Here is a 17,295-nt window from a genome sequence, read left to right as displayed (position 1 = left end):
AAAGGGCAGGCGTTTATAAGACTTCCTTGAAGCAACGTTCGCGTTGCTGCATGTATGTGGTACTCTTGAAAAAACTTTCTTCTTGGGTATGGCGCTTGTGAATCAATACTGTTGCTTGGAAAGATTTGACCTAGCTCTGGTGTCTAGGATGGTGTTCCTTGCACGCCTATTTCATGTGTGTATTGCGGTATACGAAAGAGTCAATGTTAAAAGTGAATTTTCTTTTTTTTTCCTCTCCTCAGTTGTCTAGTCAGAGTGAAGTCGTCACAAGAGTCGTTCAGAGAATGTGTGAAAAAAGAAAGAAGAATATCCTCGCCTACGGATACTCCTTACTGGATGAAAACAGTTCTCACTTCCCAATCATGCCGATGTCAAGTGTATACAGCTACCTACCCAACACTGTAACAGAAACTATTCGTATGAGCGGCCTCTGGGAAACATTGCTGAGCAGGATAGGGGATGATGTGATGATGTATTTACTGGAACACTGTGCCATCTTTATGCTGGTTCCCCCTAGCAATTGTTACCAAGTTTGCGGGCAACCAGTTTATGAACTTATTTCGTGTGGTGTGGACTCATCCCCAGTGTTTGTTAAGCAGAGGGTTGCAAAGCACAGACGTAGTAGCTTGCTTGGCTTTATACAAAAAAGGCTTATGTTTCATAGGCAGTATCTTTCAAAGTCGCATTGGTGGAAGTGCAGACAAAGACCCGAAGCTAATGTCTCCGTGGGAAATAAAAATGGTAACAAGATCCAAAGCTTAGTGTCGGGTTACCGCTATTCTGCAAAAGCTGCTTCTAAGGCAAGTGAACAGAACAGAACGGTTACTGAACGTCTGGAAAACCAGAGTAGCTCCAGGTTATGTTTGTCAGCTATGGCACCATCTTTAAAAAGAAAGCTGGATAGGGAACAACTTGAAATTCCATCTAAGAGAGCAAAAGTAGAGGAGAGAGAGGAAAATGCTTGCCATATCACTTCTGATGTAAACCAAAGTAGTTCCAAGAAATACAGCACTGGGTATGTACCATCACATTCTGTAAGTCTCATTAAAGAAAAGCATATTTCTCAAAGAAGTAACAGTGATATGTCTGGTCCTTCTTTAGTTCACGCATCACTTCATGATGGGAAGACGTTTGTGGCAGGTGAAAGCTCTTTCCTGCGAGGAGTTCAGAGTAACAAACCTTTAAAGTCCAGCATTGACATGCAAGCAGAATCCCATAGGAAAGGAGTAGAGATGCATATGTATAAATCTCAGTTGGATTCTGTGCACATCAAACCCACGGAGGGCGTTTCTTCAACGTGCAGAAGCCAGGAAAATCCCCTAGCTCATTTGGCAAAGAAGTTACCAAACACGCCCTTGCGTTCCTCCATGTACATTGACAGGAAGCTGCTTCTGTATTCTCGCAGGAGTTTCCAAGAATGCTTTCCTAAGTCGTTTTTATTGAATCGCTTGCAGGGCAGTCAGGCAGGTGGAAGACGGCTTATAGAAACTATATTCTTAAGCCAAAATCCTTTGAAGCAAAAGCATGGCCAAAGCGTGCCGCATCACAAGTGGAGAAAGAAGAGGTTGCCCAAACGCTACTGGCAAATGAGACATACGTTTCAGAAACTGTTAAAGAACCACGGGAAGTGCCCTTACTTAGCTTTCCTGAGAAAAAATTGCCCTGTCCGGATACCTGAAACCAGTGTCAGAAAAACTGAGCTGCCTTCTCGGGCAGCCTTGCCTGGGGAAGCAGAGGTTCGCGAGCAAGCAGAACAGTGTGGGAAAGAGCCTGCTCAGTGTGTGACAAGCAGCAGATGTGAACCTGGTCACGCTGGTGTGCCAGACAACTTAGGTGCTCCTCTTGCACAAACTGCGCGCGGGGAGTCGCGGAGCGAGGAGCAGAACCCGGGAGAGGGGTGCGATTCGCCCATCCGGGCGCTCCTCAAGCAGCTGCCCCACCAGCCACTGGCAGGTGTATGTCTTTGTGAGGGCGTGCCTGCTGCGGGTCATCCCTGCTGAGCTCTGGGGTTCAAACTATAACAAGTGCCGGTTCTTAAAAAACGTGAAAGCATTCATTTCCATGGGGAAGTTTGATAAGCTTTCGTTGCAGGAGTTGATGTGGAAGATGAGAGTGAATGACTGCGTGTGGCTTCCCCCACCAGCCACTGGCAGGTGTATGTCTTTGTGAGGGCGTGCCTGCTGCGGGTCATCCCTGCTGAGCTCTGGGGTTCAAACTATAACAAGTGCCGGTTCTTAAAAAACGTGAAAGCATTCATTTCCATGGGGAAGTTTGATAAGCTTTCGTTGCAGGAGTTGATGTGGAAGATGAGAGTGAATGACTGCGTGTGGCTTCGTCTAGTCAAAGGTACTTCTTATATTAAGGAACTAAGCGGTGGGGGTGTCAGGTGACTGGTGTTCGTGTTTAAGGTGGGGAGGGGAGGGTGTTGAATTCTGTTGGGTTCAGAGCTGTTGGGTTCATTGATAATAACTGTAGCCGAGAGAACGAGCCTAGTAGTGTTGGTAATTGGTGGTGGAAGAGCACTTAAGCCCGTCTTCCTTCCAAAACTTGTTTTCATTGTTTTCATTCACACTTTTTGTGTTTGATGGGATGGCGTTTTCATAAACACGAATTAAGAACTTGAGCCTTTCAACAAAACTCTTCCACCCCTACCCTCCAAATTGCAGTAACTCTGGAAAGTCATTGTAGTATGACCTAAGCACGTAAGGAACAAATGCAGTCGGTCTGCCTGTTGGCTACTGTAAGCCTGCAGCGAGAACTAAAGGCAAATCGGGACACTTGCAGTGGTCTCTGTTCCTCCGCTATGGGAGCGAACCTTCATCCCGCAGTGTGCTGTTCTTCCTGCTCACACGTCAGCCCTGAGAGGTCACCAGACCGAGTGGTCCCTGGCTGAAAGCTGACACGAGGGCTGATTGCTCCAAATTCTGTACGAATCCCTCCTGCTTAGTCGCCTTTGCAGATAGGTAAATCTTGCTTCCTTGAAGAAGTCTTTCCTCAGAGACTACCCTAGGACTTAAATCTCGGCTGGAGCTGTGGTTCTCTGGTTGGTTGCTGTAGGGTTTAATGCATGTTGTCATTTTTCTGTCCTTCCGCTTGCCATCTACACAGTGTGGATTGCGCTTCCTTAACTGGTATGTTAGCAGTGTTTATTCTTACCTGGTGATGTACTCGGAGCCTACCGTAACGGGAGTTGAAACGGTATGCCTTTTTAAAAGATAGGACCAGGTTCGGAAACTACTACAGGCCCTTCGTAAGACAGGAGGAAAATGAAGTCTGATGTTTGAGAATTGATGTGAAAAATGGGGGAGAATACACCTCCTTTAGCAACTGTTAATTCTGGCAAATATATTGGTTCTTTATTCAGAAACGGTGGCTCAAAAACATGGTTTTCACAATGCTGAGGAGTTAAATATTTTTTTTAAATACTGTAAAATAGACATTTGCTTCATAGTCCTTTGGAACATCTTATCTTAAAAAAATGGAATACCCTCTTACTTTCTGGCCTTATTCCAGGAAAAGCAACACATAGGCTTGATATGGTGAAACTACTCCCTTGTGCTTGAAGTTCAAACACACATTTAATTGCTTTGCTGCACTGTATGTGGTTTATTTTGTTTTTTCCTCCAAAAGCAGTCGTAGTGGTTTCTTGACAGCTCCCTGACTTGTAGTCATCACTTACAAAACAAACCCTCTAGTTCAAGGACAGCTACTTAACACCACCCTGATTTAATTTGTGTGTCAGCACTATTATAATATTGCAACTCATCAGTCAGAGAATTTTCTAACAGTCGTTGGATTCCTTTTTCGCTGGTGCTACCTGGTTCCTGTTGAAGTGAACACTCTTTTCTCTCTTTATGGGAGTCTTTTCTTAGGTGCTGTATGTACAGGAAAATGTCTCCACTCCAAAGCATGCAAAACCCAAGCAGGGTAGAGAAATGGAAACGTTTCCATTTTATAAGTTTCAGTTTTAAGCCTCAGCTGTGTTGTGTCAGAATTAAGCTGCATTTTACCCGTTTGTGCCATAATCTTGATCTGTACTATGCAGCTGAAGTAATATTTCTGTATAATTTCTTTAAATTATCCTGTTGTATTTTGCTAAATTCTCTTAAATTTAATTAGGAAAAGTATTATTGGAAGCTGGCAAAAATTCAGTTTTGTAGCACAGGGTTGGATTCCCTATTCACCTACCTGTATTTAGGCATTTCTACAGATCTATGTGGCCTTAAATTTGAAAGTAGCTAGGAGTGTCCTGGGTTCATAATTTTTGTGCCATCTAAATACTGTAAGTGCTGATGAACTCAGTGATAAGTTTTATTTAGGATGTCTAAAATAAATCCTAGCCCTGAAATTAATTTTCCTGTTACTGGGAAATCAGAACATCATTCTCATCCCCAAGTCAGCTCAGTTTAATACTGATATTTTTACAGTATACCCAAGTATTTTCATTGTTTTGCTTATTTTTGTTGTTTTATATGCTAGTGGACTTATTTCCATTTTACCTTTCCCTTCACAATATTTGTGCCATTGTGCACTGAAGATCTTGCTCAATGTTGGGGTAAGAAAGTACGTATTTGGCTACTAATGCCATGTATCTGTATCCTGTATGTCAGTTTGTCACTGCAAATTAGTTTCTATGTTTGTACTTTAAGCTTGAGTCAGTCAGGTTATTTAATGCCGGTGGAAATTTGGAGTGGCATCCATGCAATTGTTTGTATTTGCTTTTTTTCCTTTCCATTAACCTCAAGCTAAGAGAAGAGTGTTATGTGTGGGTTCTTTGTTTGTACGTTCTGTTTCTTTACTACTACAAATAGTTGAGATTTACTATAACTACCTTTGAATTGTTTGTTGAAGGTGATCACTTTGTTCCTGCCTATGAGCATTGTTTCCGTGAAGAACTTTTGGCTAAGTTCCTATACTGGCTGATGGATACCTATGTTGTGGAGTTGCTCAGATCATTTTTCTATGTCACCGAGACCATGTTCCAGAAAAACAGGCTTTTCTACTACCGAAAGCTTATTTGGGGCAAGTTACAGAACATTGGAATTAGGTAACATTAGAAAACTAATCAAATGTTAATGGAATATGTGGTAATCTCGTGTTTTATATTGTGAAGTTATAATTCTGCTTTCATTTGTTGCCCATTTATCCTAATTTTATTTTCTTAATTTCCCAAAAGAAAATTCAACCTTAGATTGTAAGTTCAGAAATATTTTGTGTGAGAAAACAGATTCAGATTTGGAATTCCTTATTGCAAAGGTTTCTCTTTTACCAATAAAATCCATTATGAAGAGGATATTGTTAGAAGGTGTAAGAAATTGACTTGTCAAAACAGAGAGTAAAACCTAGTGACAGAATTCCAAAGTAACCTTGGGAAAGTTAATTTAAAAAATAACTGCATTTGCTTCAACTGCTTTAATTAACAAAAAAAAACCCCAAAGCCAAACAACCAACACCAACCAAACAAAAACCAAAGAACAAACTTATGCTGAAATGCTGCAATGCTCTCTTCATAAATTCAGACATAGGTTTGTGGTTTTGTTTGGGTTTTTTTGTTTTGTTTTGGGTTATTTGTTTTTCCCCTGAAGGTTGAGGGGTTTAAAAGCCACAGCTTCTTTTTTTAGTGCAGCTATGGAATTCCATGCTGTTTTTTTGGTCTTAAAAACGCATGCAGGTATTAAGTTATGACATTATTTAAGATTTCAATGTTAAGCAATTTAAGTGAGGAAAATAGGAAAGATCTGAGGGCAGTTTTAATGAACAGTATTGTGCACACATCTCCCTGGTTCTCATCTGCTGGGTTTTCACTGTAAACTGTTGGTGTCTGAGAGCACTTTGGACCTGTGCAAAATGAGCCCACTTGATGTCTTGTGTTTTAATGGCCATTTTATATGGTGAACCTTTTCCTTTCACAGCAGTCTCTTGGTCTGCAATGCTGTGTGTGTGATTTTTGTTTTTGTTTTTTTCCCCCTCCTGCCCCGCTGTTCCCCCATTTCAACATTGGCATCCCCAGCGCAGCATTTCTGCATGTGCCTTTGCACTTAATGGGGCCTCATTCTGCTTGCAGTTGTAGCACAGAGGATGCAATTTAAGTAGTAGTAGGAGAATGTAATTTTCAGTCCCACATAGTCTGTTTGTGTTGTCTACAGACTAACAGCCTCAGTGTTGTAATTAGCAGTTTATGTAGTTTTAATGTACTTCAAAGGCTACTTTTTGGCATAAAGTATCACCAAGTACTAAATTAAGCATATGAGCTATAATCCTGTTTTTAGTGGGGTATGCAATTAAAAGAAAACAGGTGTGTTTGGTTTTAGGCCTTTTGTTCATATTCCCAAGAAAAAAACCCTGTGTTTAAGGACAACTTGCTTTGAACTCTGAAGACCCTGATCTGGTTGATCCAGTTTCTTCAGATTTCCTCCCTGCTGTGCAGGAAGCTCCTTCTCATCTTTGGCTCTGGAAGTCCCTGAAGTGCAGATTAGTGGAAGCTGGGGAAGCATCCCAAGGAAGTATTGCTGTGTGCTTGCCAAAGGCGTGCTCTAAGCCAGGGTGTTTACGTTGGCTGCAGCATACGCAGCTACACGTGCTTTTAGTCTGGGCCCAGCAGCCGCGCTTCAGCAGCATGCTGCTTTCTGGGCGTGCTGTGCAACGTGATGCCTGCTAATCCAGCTTGCTGTGCTCGTACAGTCAGCAAGCTGCCCACTTCATGTGGGAGGAGAGAAACTGGAGGTTAGAGATCTTGTGAACCAGCTGTTTTGGGCTTCCTGTGTTTCCTTGGCCATTCCAGGACTCTCCAGGCACCATCCCCTCTTACCCAGGCAGTGCTTTGAGTCGCTGTTGGTGAATCAGTGCCGCAGGCTGTTGAGTTGCTTCCATCTTCCCTGGAGGAAGAGGCTTGGTGGCCTCAGTTCTTGCCCTGATGGCTTTTCTGTGGCTGTCCTGGCTCTTCCTCCTCTTCAGCTGGGGCTGCTCGTGGCCGTTGCTCTGAGCTGGCTTGTGGGAAGGTGTTCACAGCCAAGTGTGGCCGCTGGTGCCTTTCCAGTTATCCAACATCCTCATCTGGGAGGAAGAGGATGGATGAAGGGGGCTGGATGGAGCGGACCCAGGCTTTACTCGTGAGCGTGCCTTTGTCATTAGGGAGTAAACCCGCACCCTGAAGGGCTGTCAGTGCGAGGAGATCTTCCTGTGCAGAATCCCCCTAAGGCTACAGACCACGGTTCTGGGAGGGGACCCAAATCTGTGTTTGTGTTGCTGTATGGGTGGAGGGTAGAGTGTGCTGGACTCTGCACACGGACAACTTTCCATTCATTTTTGAAACTATACCAAGCGTAACACCCCAAATTAACAATAGTACTTTATTCAGCAAAAAACAGAATTTAATGATACCGTTGGTTCAAGTTACCTGGCCAACAGAATAAAGTCATGTTTTAAAAATAATATACCCAGTGTCATGGTGACAGCACCTGGTTTTGTAAGGACCACACCTGCCCTGCCCTTGCCATGCACAGTAGCTGCTGAGGATTGAAAATGCTGCAGGAACAGTGTATCTTCCCCCATCGGAAGGTTCTCTCACTCAGCTTCCTCCGAGTTCCAGTGTGTAACAGCGCCGTGAGCGTACAAATGAGAGTAGGGTGGTTCAGGGGCCACTAGATCAGTGCGTGTTTGCTGCTATAAATGCCATGCAATAAGCAATGAGTGTTGCTGCAGGCAAGATGCCATCCAGTTCTACAGCTAGCCAGAGGTGGTAGCAATGTGGAGATCTGCCAATAAATGGTCTTTGTCTTCACTTTCAGAGGAAGTCATACTTTTTATATCATGGTTGTTTTTGTTTGAGTTGTGGGTTGGGGTTTTTTTTTTCCCCCTGAGTGTTAAATGTGAATTGCGAAGTGATGGAGATTTGATCATTCAGTTGTTCCAGTTGAACTGTTCTTTGTTTTGATCGTAGTGATCTAGCTAATAATATAGTACATGATTAAGTTTTATGGGTTCAGGATAGAACTGAAGTCATAATAAATAGTAGTGATATGTAGCTGTGGAAAAGTAATTTCCTGTCCATTCTTCTTTACTTTGGGCTACATCTGCACCAGGAATTTAATTCCAAAGTTTGAATATAAATCCTTGAAACCCTTGCTGAGCCGTAGCTTAACTTGCCAGCCCTGGATGCCCCTATACCTTTTACGTGTGAAGCACTATCACTCGAGCACCGACAGTTCCCAAGCAGCTGGGTCATTAGCTTGTATGGGAGTTGTGCTGGCATGTAGAAGTATTTGCGTGCCTCGTTTACCTGTGTGCTTGGCTTCTCAGGTGTCTCCTAGAGCATGCTTACCAGGTTTCCACCGCCCATCCGCTGCTTTTGTGATAGTGTGGCCTCCTTTTGCTAAACCGGCCCATTGGTTGGTGTGGGATGAGAATAATGCAAATTTAAATTTGCATCCCCCTTTCTGCAGAGATTTGAATTGTCTTGCTTCTCTTCCCAGGGAAGCATTCTAACCACTAGGAATCTGTAGGCCTTTTTGGAACGGCATGTTTTGTCCTTCTGAACAACACAAGCAGTGCAGGAGATTCATTCAGGGCTTTCACATCACCTCCAATTCCTTCCTCATTGCATGGGGGAGTACTGATTTGGACTAAGCTACACTGAACTGTAAACCCTGAGGGGATGCCTGAGGGGGAAACACATTTCCCTGTGAGATGAACTTACGGGTCTCAGAACCTGTGACTTGGAGGCCTTCCCTTCTTCATTGTTCTCTGCTGTTCAGTTTAGCTGATACCTGCTCATCAGATCAATTCTTTTGAATTGTGTTACTGGATACCGAAATGCCCTTATGTTGTCTGTATATTCTCGTGTCTCGGTTCACTGTAACTTTTAATAAGTAGTAGGGCTCCTAAATGTTATGAGTAGAACAGCCCATTACAGTGTGTAAGTCCTTCCCTGGATCTTTCTTAACCCAGTTTTCAGAAGGTTCTATTCGTCGTTGTTAATGTCTTTCAAGCTTCTGAAACCATGAGAAATATCCAACTTACTGTTGTCCTGCATAAAAAGTATTTCATGATGGTCAAATATACTCTGCTAATCTGTGCTTATATTTTCATTTGTATTAATTAAGGTTTTCTTTAATTATCTTAATTTGCATCAAGCAGAAATGTGTACTTTCTTATTGTTGTTTTACACTGTCATTAAGATACCGTGAAATTGTTCTGAAATTCAGATTTCCCTGTCACTTTCTGCAGAGGCTAGTATTTGTAATTGTCTTAGTGGAAAAATTATTTTGCTTCAGTTATCACCAAGAGATTAAATGTTTTAACTCAACTGCCTCTCCCATTGCTTACGCTACATGTGTATTTGTATTTTAGAAACCATTTTGCCCAAGTACATCTACGTGCTTTATCTTCAGAGGAGATTGAAGATATCCGCCGGAATAAATATATTCCTATGGCATCAAAGCTCCGCTTCATTCCCAAAATGAACGGGTTAAGACCCATAGTCAAAGTGAGCGGTGTTGCAGAAGCACGAGCATTGAGCAAGGAAGGCAGAGAAAAGAAGGTTTTTATTTTCCTTATTGTTTTACGTGGGTTTGATGTAGGCAGCTAATAAAGTGTCTTGTGTGTATATAAAACTAGTTTTAACATAGTGAACTCAAGCATTCAAATCAGAACGACTGAATGGGTTTGCCTGTTGCAACTTAACTTCTCCCTTCCCAATGCGTAATTGCCATTAGGCTGCAATTCCAGAATCACGTGCTTGGGCAGGCAAGCCTGTCTAAGGAAATGAGTCTAGCAGAATGGTGTGGCCTGTCAGGTAATCATATTTCTCTTCTCTTTCCAGCCCTTTCCCTTCAGGCTTGCTGATTGTCTCTGGCTGTGCTGGGTATTGGTCATGCGTGGGAGCAGAAGGACAGAAATCTCAAAGATGTTCAGTATTCTGAACTAACACATATGTCCTGTTTTTTGTCTGGGATGGAGTTAATTTTCCTCCTGGTAGCTGTAGCGCTGGTTTTTGGTGGTGTGCAACATGGGGCTGGAATCCACGACCCTGAGACTGAGCCTCGCGCTCTGCCGACAGCGGTGTGTTTGATGCACCAGAGGGTGGGGGATGGATGAGTTTGGCCGGTTGGGATTTACCAGAATACTGATGGTGCACGTGGATCAGGTCGTTGGCTGTGGTGCCAGCTCAGCCCTGGGGCCGAACAGTGTGGGTTGGGCATGTTACAGGAGAAGGCCTGAGAAAGGTGAGGAAGCTGGGGTCAAGAGTAGTAGGGAGATGGGAAGGAAGCTGGGAGTTACTGCAGTGTGGGAACAGGCAGTGCCCAGAATAATCAACTAAAAACTGTTCTGATGTGTTACTTCTGAGTCTTTCTGTGACTGTCAGACTGTCAGATTTCAGAATATGCACACAGCTGTTTTGGAAGTAGCTGCAGTGATTTATGGGTGCTGTTGCTTCTGTAACTGATCTGGCTAAAGGATGACATGAATATACTGAAGAAGATGAAGGTTCAGTAGCAAGGCCAGGCTGGATGAGGCTTTGAGCAACCTGGTCTAGTGGAAGGTGTCCCTGCCCATGGCAGAGGGGTTGGAACTAGATGGTCTTTAAGGTCCCTTCCAACCCAAACCATTCTGTGATTCTATGAACTGTCGTTGCTGGTCAAGTGATTGGAGCTAACCTGGCTGCCCTTTAGCTGAGAGGGAATATCTCCTGTTGGAGAGTGCTGACAGATAACTGAGGACACTGAGGTCTTCAGCTTTTAGACAGACCTCATCTGTCTAAACTAGTCACAAAGCATAGCTAATGATTTTTTGTAAATGCATGAAAGGGAAGGTGGTAGTGGTGTTACCTCTCTTCTCAGACAGTAGACTGAGGCAGAGGGAAGTGTCCAGTGTAAAATGACTTGGATGCCTGCCTACTCAGTGTTTCTGTCATGGCCTTTTAGCCTGTGCTCTGTTCCAGCTTTTCATCCTTTACCATATCCAGCTTGTCTCTGCTCTCTGCTTTCCTCCTAGCATTTAACTTGTAGAAGGGAGAAAATCTTCCAGTTCTGTCTGAAAGTATTCCAAGTTTTTGAATTTGGAAGCCAGTTAGCCAGTTTAGCATAGCTGGGGTAGTCTTGGCCAGCTTCTGTAGCTGAACACTGCACTGTATCCACATAAATTGCCAGAGATAGTCTCCCAAATATCCAGCAAGCCAACTTTTGATTTTCTGGGCAACTCTCAAATTTTGCTGCAAAATACGTGGTGGCATGGGTCCAATTCTGTGACTCTATCCTCAAATCGACACTGATTTTGTTCTGTTTCAAATGTTTTGTGTGTTTGCTTACATCCTTCTTCCTATTTAATTTAAACCTTTTTTTTTAAAATTTATTTTTAATGGGAAGCTCAAAGCAGTGGGAGGCAGCAAGGTTCTAAAAGATCTAATATGTCTGAGAGCTTAGTCTTTTACTGTGTTCTGCAGAGATTCCAGCAGATCTTTAGGTTTTACAAAAAGGTTAAGAACCCTGTGGATTAGCCTGGTTCCAGGGAATTAAGAGGTATGAGGGAAATCCTTCTAACATGAAAATGGGGAGCTGCTGTGACTACTGCAACTCCAGGTCTCTCAGGTCTAGTTCAGACTGGGTTTGAAACCAGTTTCAATTGTCTCTCATTGACTCACTTGCTGACACCCATATGGCTGTGTAGTGTGCCTTTTGTGGAAAAATGACCATCCTGGGATATGCTTGTTAAGAAGGAAGGGAGCAACTTTTCTACTAATGATGACTTTAATCTTGCTGCTTCTGCTTGCCTTTGAGCTACACCTCTAACCTTTTGATTGTTTTTGTTAGGAACTTGGCCTATAACAGAAAAGATACCACTGCCATAGTTCAGGAAAGCGTCTTGATTTTCAAAAAGCTTTGGTTTATAAACTGATCAAAAACATTTTGCAAGATCAGCCAATGAACGAACATAATTACCTTATCTGAAACAGTACCGTTGGATCAAGTTGTTTTGGCAGTGGCACTAGTGCATGTAACCTTTTTGGTGTGCTTTAGTTTTGCCAGCTTTTCACTGAAACCTGTAATTGATTTTTTTTTCACTGCAAAAGTCAGTGTTTTCAGATGAATTGAAATGCTTCCATAATTAGTAGTTCAGTGTATCCATAACAATGATCACAGTGCTACCATTGAGAGTAAAATCCCTTTTATGTGCTATGTAAACATTTTAGAGGTTTTATCTGTAGCTCTAAACTGATTCCCAAGTACACTACGTTTGTTTATTTTCTTCAGTAGCATGGCTTGCTCTTTCTGCAGTCATTTGTTGCCAGGTCTGTCAATAATTTTTTCCTGAAGGCGTTTCCAGAGGTAATCGACCTGTGTGCCTTCACTGCCGCTTTGGTGTACTTTGCCGTTCCCGTGGCTGAGAGTTAAATCTTTGCTAACGTACGTGCACAAAGTATGTCTGGAGGCTCAGCTGATGGTTAGCCTAAAGTCTCGGGGCACGTGTTCTTTTTGCTGCTCTTGTTGCAGTGATAAGCTGCAGCAGAGAGAATTAAAGATGTTTAAGATATCTTCTAATTGGTGAAGGTTTTATTTGCTGGAGTCCATTTGTTTATCTCCTTCACTATTACACCTTGATTTCCAAGAGTCAAGTACAGAGGGGAAAAAAAAATTGCTATAGGAACTGAGACTGCTTTGTCACTCCCGGGTTGTTACTGCAGGCTTTCTGAGAACTGCAACTGACTAAAATAATATAGTAAATATATACATTTAATCTCATATTTCACCTAACTGAAATCTGTAGTGCACAAAACATAATGTTTCATCATCATTTAAGGTGATTCTCTTTGGTCTCTTTAGTTGCATCACTACAACACTCAGATGAAAAACCTATTTAGTGTATTAAACTATGAACGGACCATAAACACCAGTTTAATTGGCTCTTCAGTGTTTGGGAAGGATGATATCTACAAGACATGGAAGAAGTTTGTTACAAAGGTTCTGGAATCAGGTGATGAAATTCCTCATCTCTACTACGTAAAGGTATGTCTTTTTAGTTATATATTCAAAGTAGCTTTTCAGAGTCAGCTTGTGCAGATACTTTCATAGCTGTACTAGCTGTGATCTGAGTGCGTAGTTACTTATTTTTCAAAATAAACTTTTGTGCATACCTAACACAGACTCTGGTTGTTTTTTTTGGTTGGGGGGTTGGTTGATTTTTTTGTTTGTTTGTTTGAGGGGGGTTGTCCCTGCAGGAGCACTTCCTTTACCTGGATATTTTTCTGTCTGTCTTTCTGTCATGTAGCAGGTCTTGCTTCTGCACATTCTTCTCAAAGAAAGAACTAGGGAAAACCTTGCTGTGCACATTTGGATAAATTCAGCATCTTTTTAGCAATAGGTCTCTTCTATCTCAGTATCATTAGTTTCTGTTGAAAATGAATGTTTGAACTCAAGTGTCTCACCAACAGATTTCTTCTCCCACTTGAAAAAAATGATTGCTTGCTGTATTCCACTGTTTGAAGGAGTTTCTTCCTAACACTTTTGGTTTTCAGTTATGTGTAGCAGGAAACCTTTTGTTTGAGCTCAGTTCGTAGCTTTGAATTGGGGTGATTTATACGGATGTCTGTAAATGACAGACTTAGGTGTATTATAGTGGGCTCCTCTCCCGTGGTCTGGTGTGTCAGTTGTCATCCTGTCCCGAAATTACTTTGAGTGATTGCCTTGTTACCTTTGAAGCCAAAGAATCATGTCATTGACTTAGTTCTCCTAAGATTGTTGATTCTTCAGAGGATTTTGAATTTTGACTATGACAGGTAAAGCAGAGGTAAGATTGCAGTATGAAGTTCAGGAAAGGCAATACATCTGGGTTTGCAGCTTTCCACACGCCTAAGATGTCACCTCCACGAACATATGGAGAGGAAGTTTTCTTAAAATGCTTAAACATATAAAACTATCAGCAGTGAACTTCAGTTGAACAATGGAAGGCTGAGTGTTAGATTTCAGGTTGCACACGGTATCATCTGTTAATAACAAGAATTGTGTTAAAACTGGTGGTTTAGTTATCCCTTGTAAGGAAGAACTCCTTGATGAGTGAGGAAAGGTTCTGCAGATGAGCAATGAGATTCTCTTTTGTCACCAGTTTGGACTGAATGATACAATAATTTTGCTCCTATGTGATTTCTTCTTCAGCCTTGTTTACGTCCTACAGCAATACTTTTTCCATACTACCACAGTCTTTACGGTGATACTGATGAATACATAATGGAAGATATTTCTTCTGTTTCAGACTGATGTGTCCAGGGCTTATGATACCATTCCTCACAATAAACTTGTGGAAGTGATTTCACGGATCTTAAACCCTGAAAAAAGAACTGTCTACTGCATACGGTGCTATGCTGTGATTATGATTACCAGAAATGGAAAAGCCAGGAAGTTCTATAGGAGACATGTATGACTTGCTGAATTTTTTTTCTTATTTGCTGCTGTAGATTCATTTTGATCCTAGGAATACTTTTGTTTATAGCATTTGTGGTCACAAATGGAATTAGGCAATTATTTCATAAGCATGTTTTGAAGTGTTGGTTATTTTCCAGAGGTAGCCAGGCTGCTTTTTACTCTTTACTTTTTACTCAACATTAGTAAGAATAAAGATAAAAGTGTTATGGAAATAGATATGTGAGGGAGATATTTTGTTTTAGTAATAGCAGAATTGTTGGATTAAAATAATGCATTAAGGCTGGCCCTTGGACCTGCCCTGAATAAAAGTGTGGTGCTGAATTGTCTATTGCTTTTGTCATTTATTTCTTTACACTCAATATACAGGTTTCTACTTTCAAGGATTTTATGCCAGATATGAAGCAGTTTGTGTCCCAGCTTCAGGACAAAACCTCATTGCATAATGCAATAGTAGTTGAACAGGTAAGTATTAGGCAGCTTCTTTTCAACTGAAAAAGAAAGCTACAGGAGAATTTGAGAAGGATTGGGATTTTTGATTGAATGTATGTATTATGGGGTGATGGGTATGTATTATGGGTAACTAAACTCTCTTTAGTTACCTTCCGTAGAAAGATTTTTGTCATCTCTACTTTAATGTTTATAAGAGGCTCTCAGTGTTCAGTGGAAGGAGTGTAATAGGCAAGAAATCTGACAAAATGTCCTTCCGGTTTTTCCCAGAGTTTCTCATTGTCTCAAATTAACCACTGTTTTTTTTTTTTTCCTTTCCTAATCCCATTGTTTTTTGCAACACTTCTCAAGTGAGACATTAACTCTCTAGTACAGAAGGGCTTCAACATTTGCTGTCTCCAAAATCTTACAGAAGTAAGGTTGACTGAAGTGTATTCTAAGCTAAGGAAATAGATGTGGCAACTTGCAGAGCAAACTGCACAGAATAGAAAAATGACCTTTCTTTTTTTTTAAAAAAAAGCTTATGTTAATGATTACCTAAGTTGATAAGAACGGACTTTTCCGTATAAGCATTAAAATGCAGCACAAAACAAGATCAACTCTTTTGACTTTTGTGGAGATTTCTTGCTTTCAGTGAATAAGAGTGCAGTTAAATATGATAATTTAAATTTACTTCAACTGACATTTTCTTACAAGAAGCAATCATCCTTCTGTGGTTTTAATCCTTGTGCTGCAGAGGACTGTACTAATTCCAAATGTTTGTTCTCAAGACTTCCTTCTGTGCAAGGAGCATGACAGGGAAAGGCAGAGAAGTAGGTGATATGCTCAATCAGTTTCTTAATACATCTTATTTCTGTGCATCATGGTGTTCCATAGTAACAACCTACAAGATTCCTGAGCATCAGATGACCAGACAGGTATTTCTCACAGGCTACTTTACCTTTTTTTTTTTTCCCCCCCCTAAACTCACCATTAGAAAACTTTGACGTAGGGTAATTTATGCTTCAAACATGCAAGTGAAGGGGTCTTGTGTATCTATGGGCACAGGAGTAGAATACACCGTGTGGGTAGTGCAGAGAGCCTAATGAGTAGGTGGATCCATGATGATGGCGTATGTAGGTTTTGCTTTGTTCTTTTTTCCCCGTGGTCATCTGATTTATTTATATATAGTGCACAGCAGCACTCCAATTCGAGATATTTTGCTTTTGAAAACAATTTGTGTGTATGATTTTTTTTTCTTTGAGCAGAAAAAAGGCATTCTGAGAAAAGTATCGTGTCTGCCTGGGTGTCTGCACCACGAGTGCACTGTGTTGGTTTTTCAATCCACATGACCATGATCTCGCGTGGCTCTATCAAAAGCTGGGTGTGTTTGTCTGATGCCTAGTCTCTGCAAACAGGAAGCAATTCTCCTTTGGTTCTCATTAAGTCATTGTTAAAAGGATTTAAAATACTCTAAATTAGTTTTTTATCACCTAATTTATGTTAAAGCCTTTACAAAAAGCTTTATAAGTACTGGGTGGACAGTCATGCATGGAATCACCGGTAACATGTGGCAAAGAACGTTTTGCCGTAGAACTGGCGTGTCAGTGTATCTATACTGCGGTGTCAGAAAGAGCATGACAGTTACAGATGTTTTCTTGCAGGGTAGACAGTGGCTCATACATTGTAACAATCCAGTATAATATACCAGTGCTTAAAAAATGTTATATTTGACTATTTTACCATGAAATGTGAAACAAAATTACTTTTCTCCTAAAGCAAAACAAATAAACAAACAAAAATCCTGCACCATTCACTTATTGTATGTGAGCAGATTTTCACTGTGTATGTTCAGATCTTGGTTTAGGTGGGGTTTTTTTTCTTACCTCAGGGGTTTGAACTACTGCAGTCTAAATGTCCATAAAGGTTTCTATCTATCTTTTAAAGTTTATATTACAGTTTTAGTACATTTCTGAAGTACAAATCTTGTTTTGCTTTGTCCTGTTTCTAGAGCTTAACTTTTAATGAGACAAGTTCCAGCCTATTTAATTTTTTTCTTCAAGTGGTATATAACAACATCCTGAAGATTGGGAACAGGTAAAAAAGTTAATTTTTCTTTGTATAGTGTGTTTGGTTTTGTTGACTGGTTGTGATTTTCTGTTAAACAGGATAATTTTAATTCAGGGGATTTTTGATAGCTATCCCTTAAAAATTTTATTTTTGTGTTCATATGAAATCTGTATCAGTTTAAGCTCCATAAAAGTATGAAGACTTTGGAATCAAATTTATATTTGCATAAAATTTCCCTTTCACACCTGGATGATGTTCATACAATGGTTTGGGTTGGAAGGGACATTAAAGACCATCTAGTTCCAATCCCCCTACCATGGGCAGGGACACCTTCCACTAGACCAGGTTGCTCAGAGCATCATCCAGCCTGGCCTTGAAGACAGCC

General features: G+C 41.2%; 1 protein-coding gene across 1 annotated transcript in view; it reads left to right on the top strand.

Moving 5' to 3' along the window:
- Positions 1–242: 242 nt before the first annotated feature.
- Positions 243–17,295, top strand: part of TERT (telomerase reverse transcriptase) — a gene marked incomplete at its 5' end in the record, with an annotated part of 32,614 nt that continues 15,561 nt past the window's right edge. The window contains 8 exons of the mRNA XM_010154040.1: positions 243–1,897; positions 2,144–2,346; positions 4,852–5,047; positions 9,349–9,538; positions 12,819–13,001; positions 14,245–14,406; positions 14,781–14,876; positions 16,852–16,937. Coding sequence (XP_010152342.1) covers positions 243–1,897; positions 2,144–2,346; positions 4,852–5,047; positions 9,349–9,538; positions 12,819–13,001; positions 14,245–14,406; positions 14,781–14,876; positions 16,852–16,937 — 2,771 coding nt within the window. The remainder of the gene's footprint in view (positions 1,898–2,143; positions 2,347–4,851; positions 5,048–9,348; positions 9,539–12,818; positions 13,002–14,244; positions 14,407–14,780; positions 14,877–16,851; positions 16,938–17,295) is intronic.

The sequence above is a fragment of the Eurypyga helias genome, unplaced genomic scaffold, assembly GCF_000690775.1.
Source record: "Eurypyga helias isolate BGI_N326 unplaced genomic scaffold, ASM69077v1 scaffold16656, whole genome shotgun sequence".
NCBI lineage: Eukaryota > Metazoa > Chordata > Aves > Eurypygiformes > Eurypygidae > Eurypyga > Eurypyga helias.
This window is presented reverse-complemented; position numbering and strand designations above follow the sequence as displayed.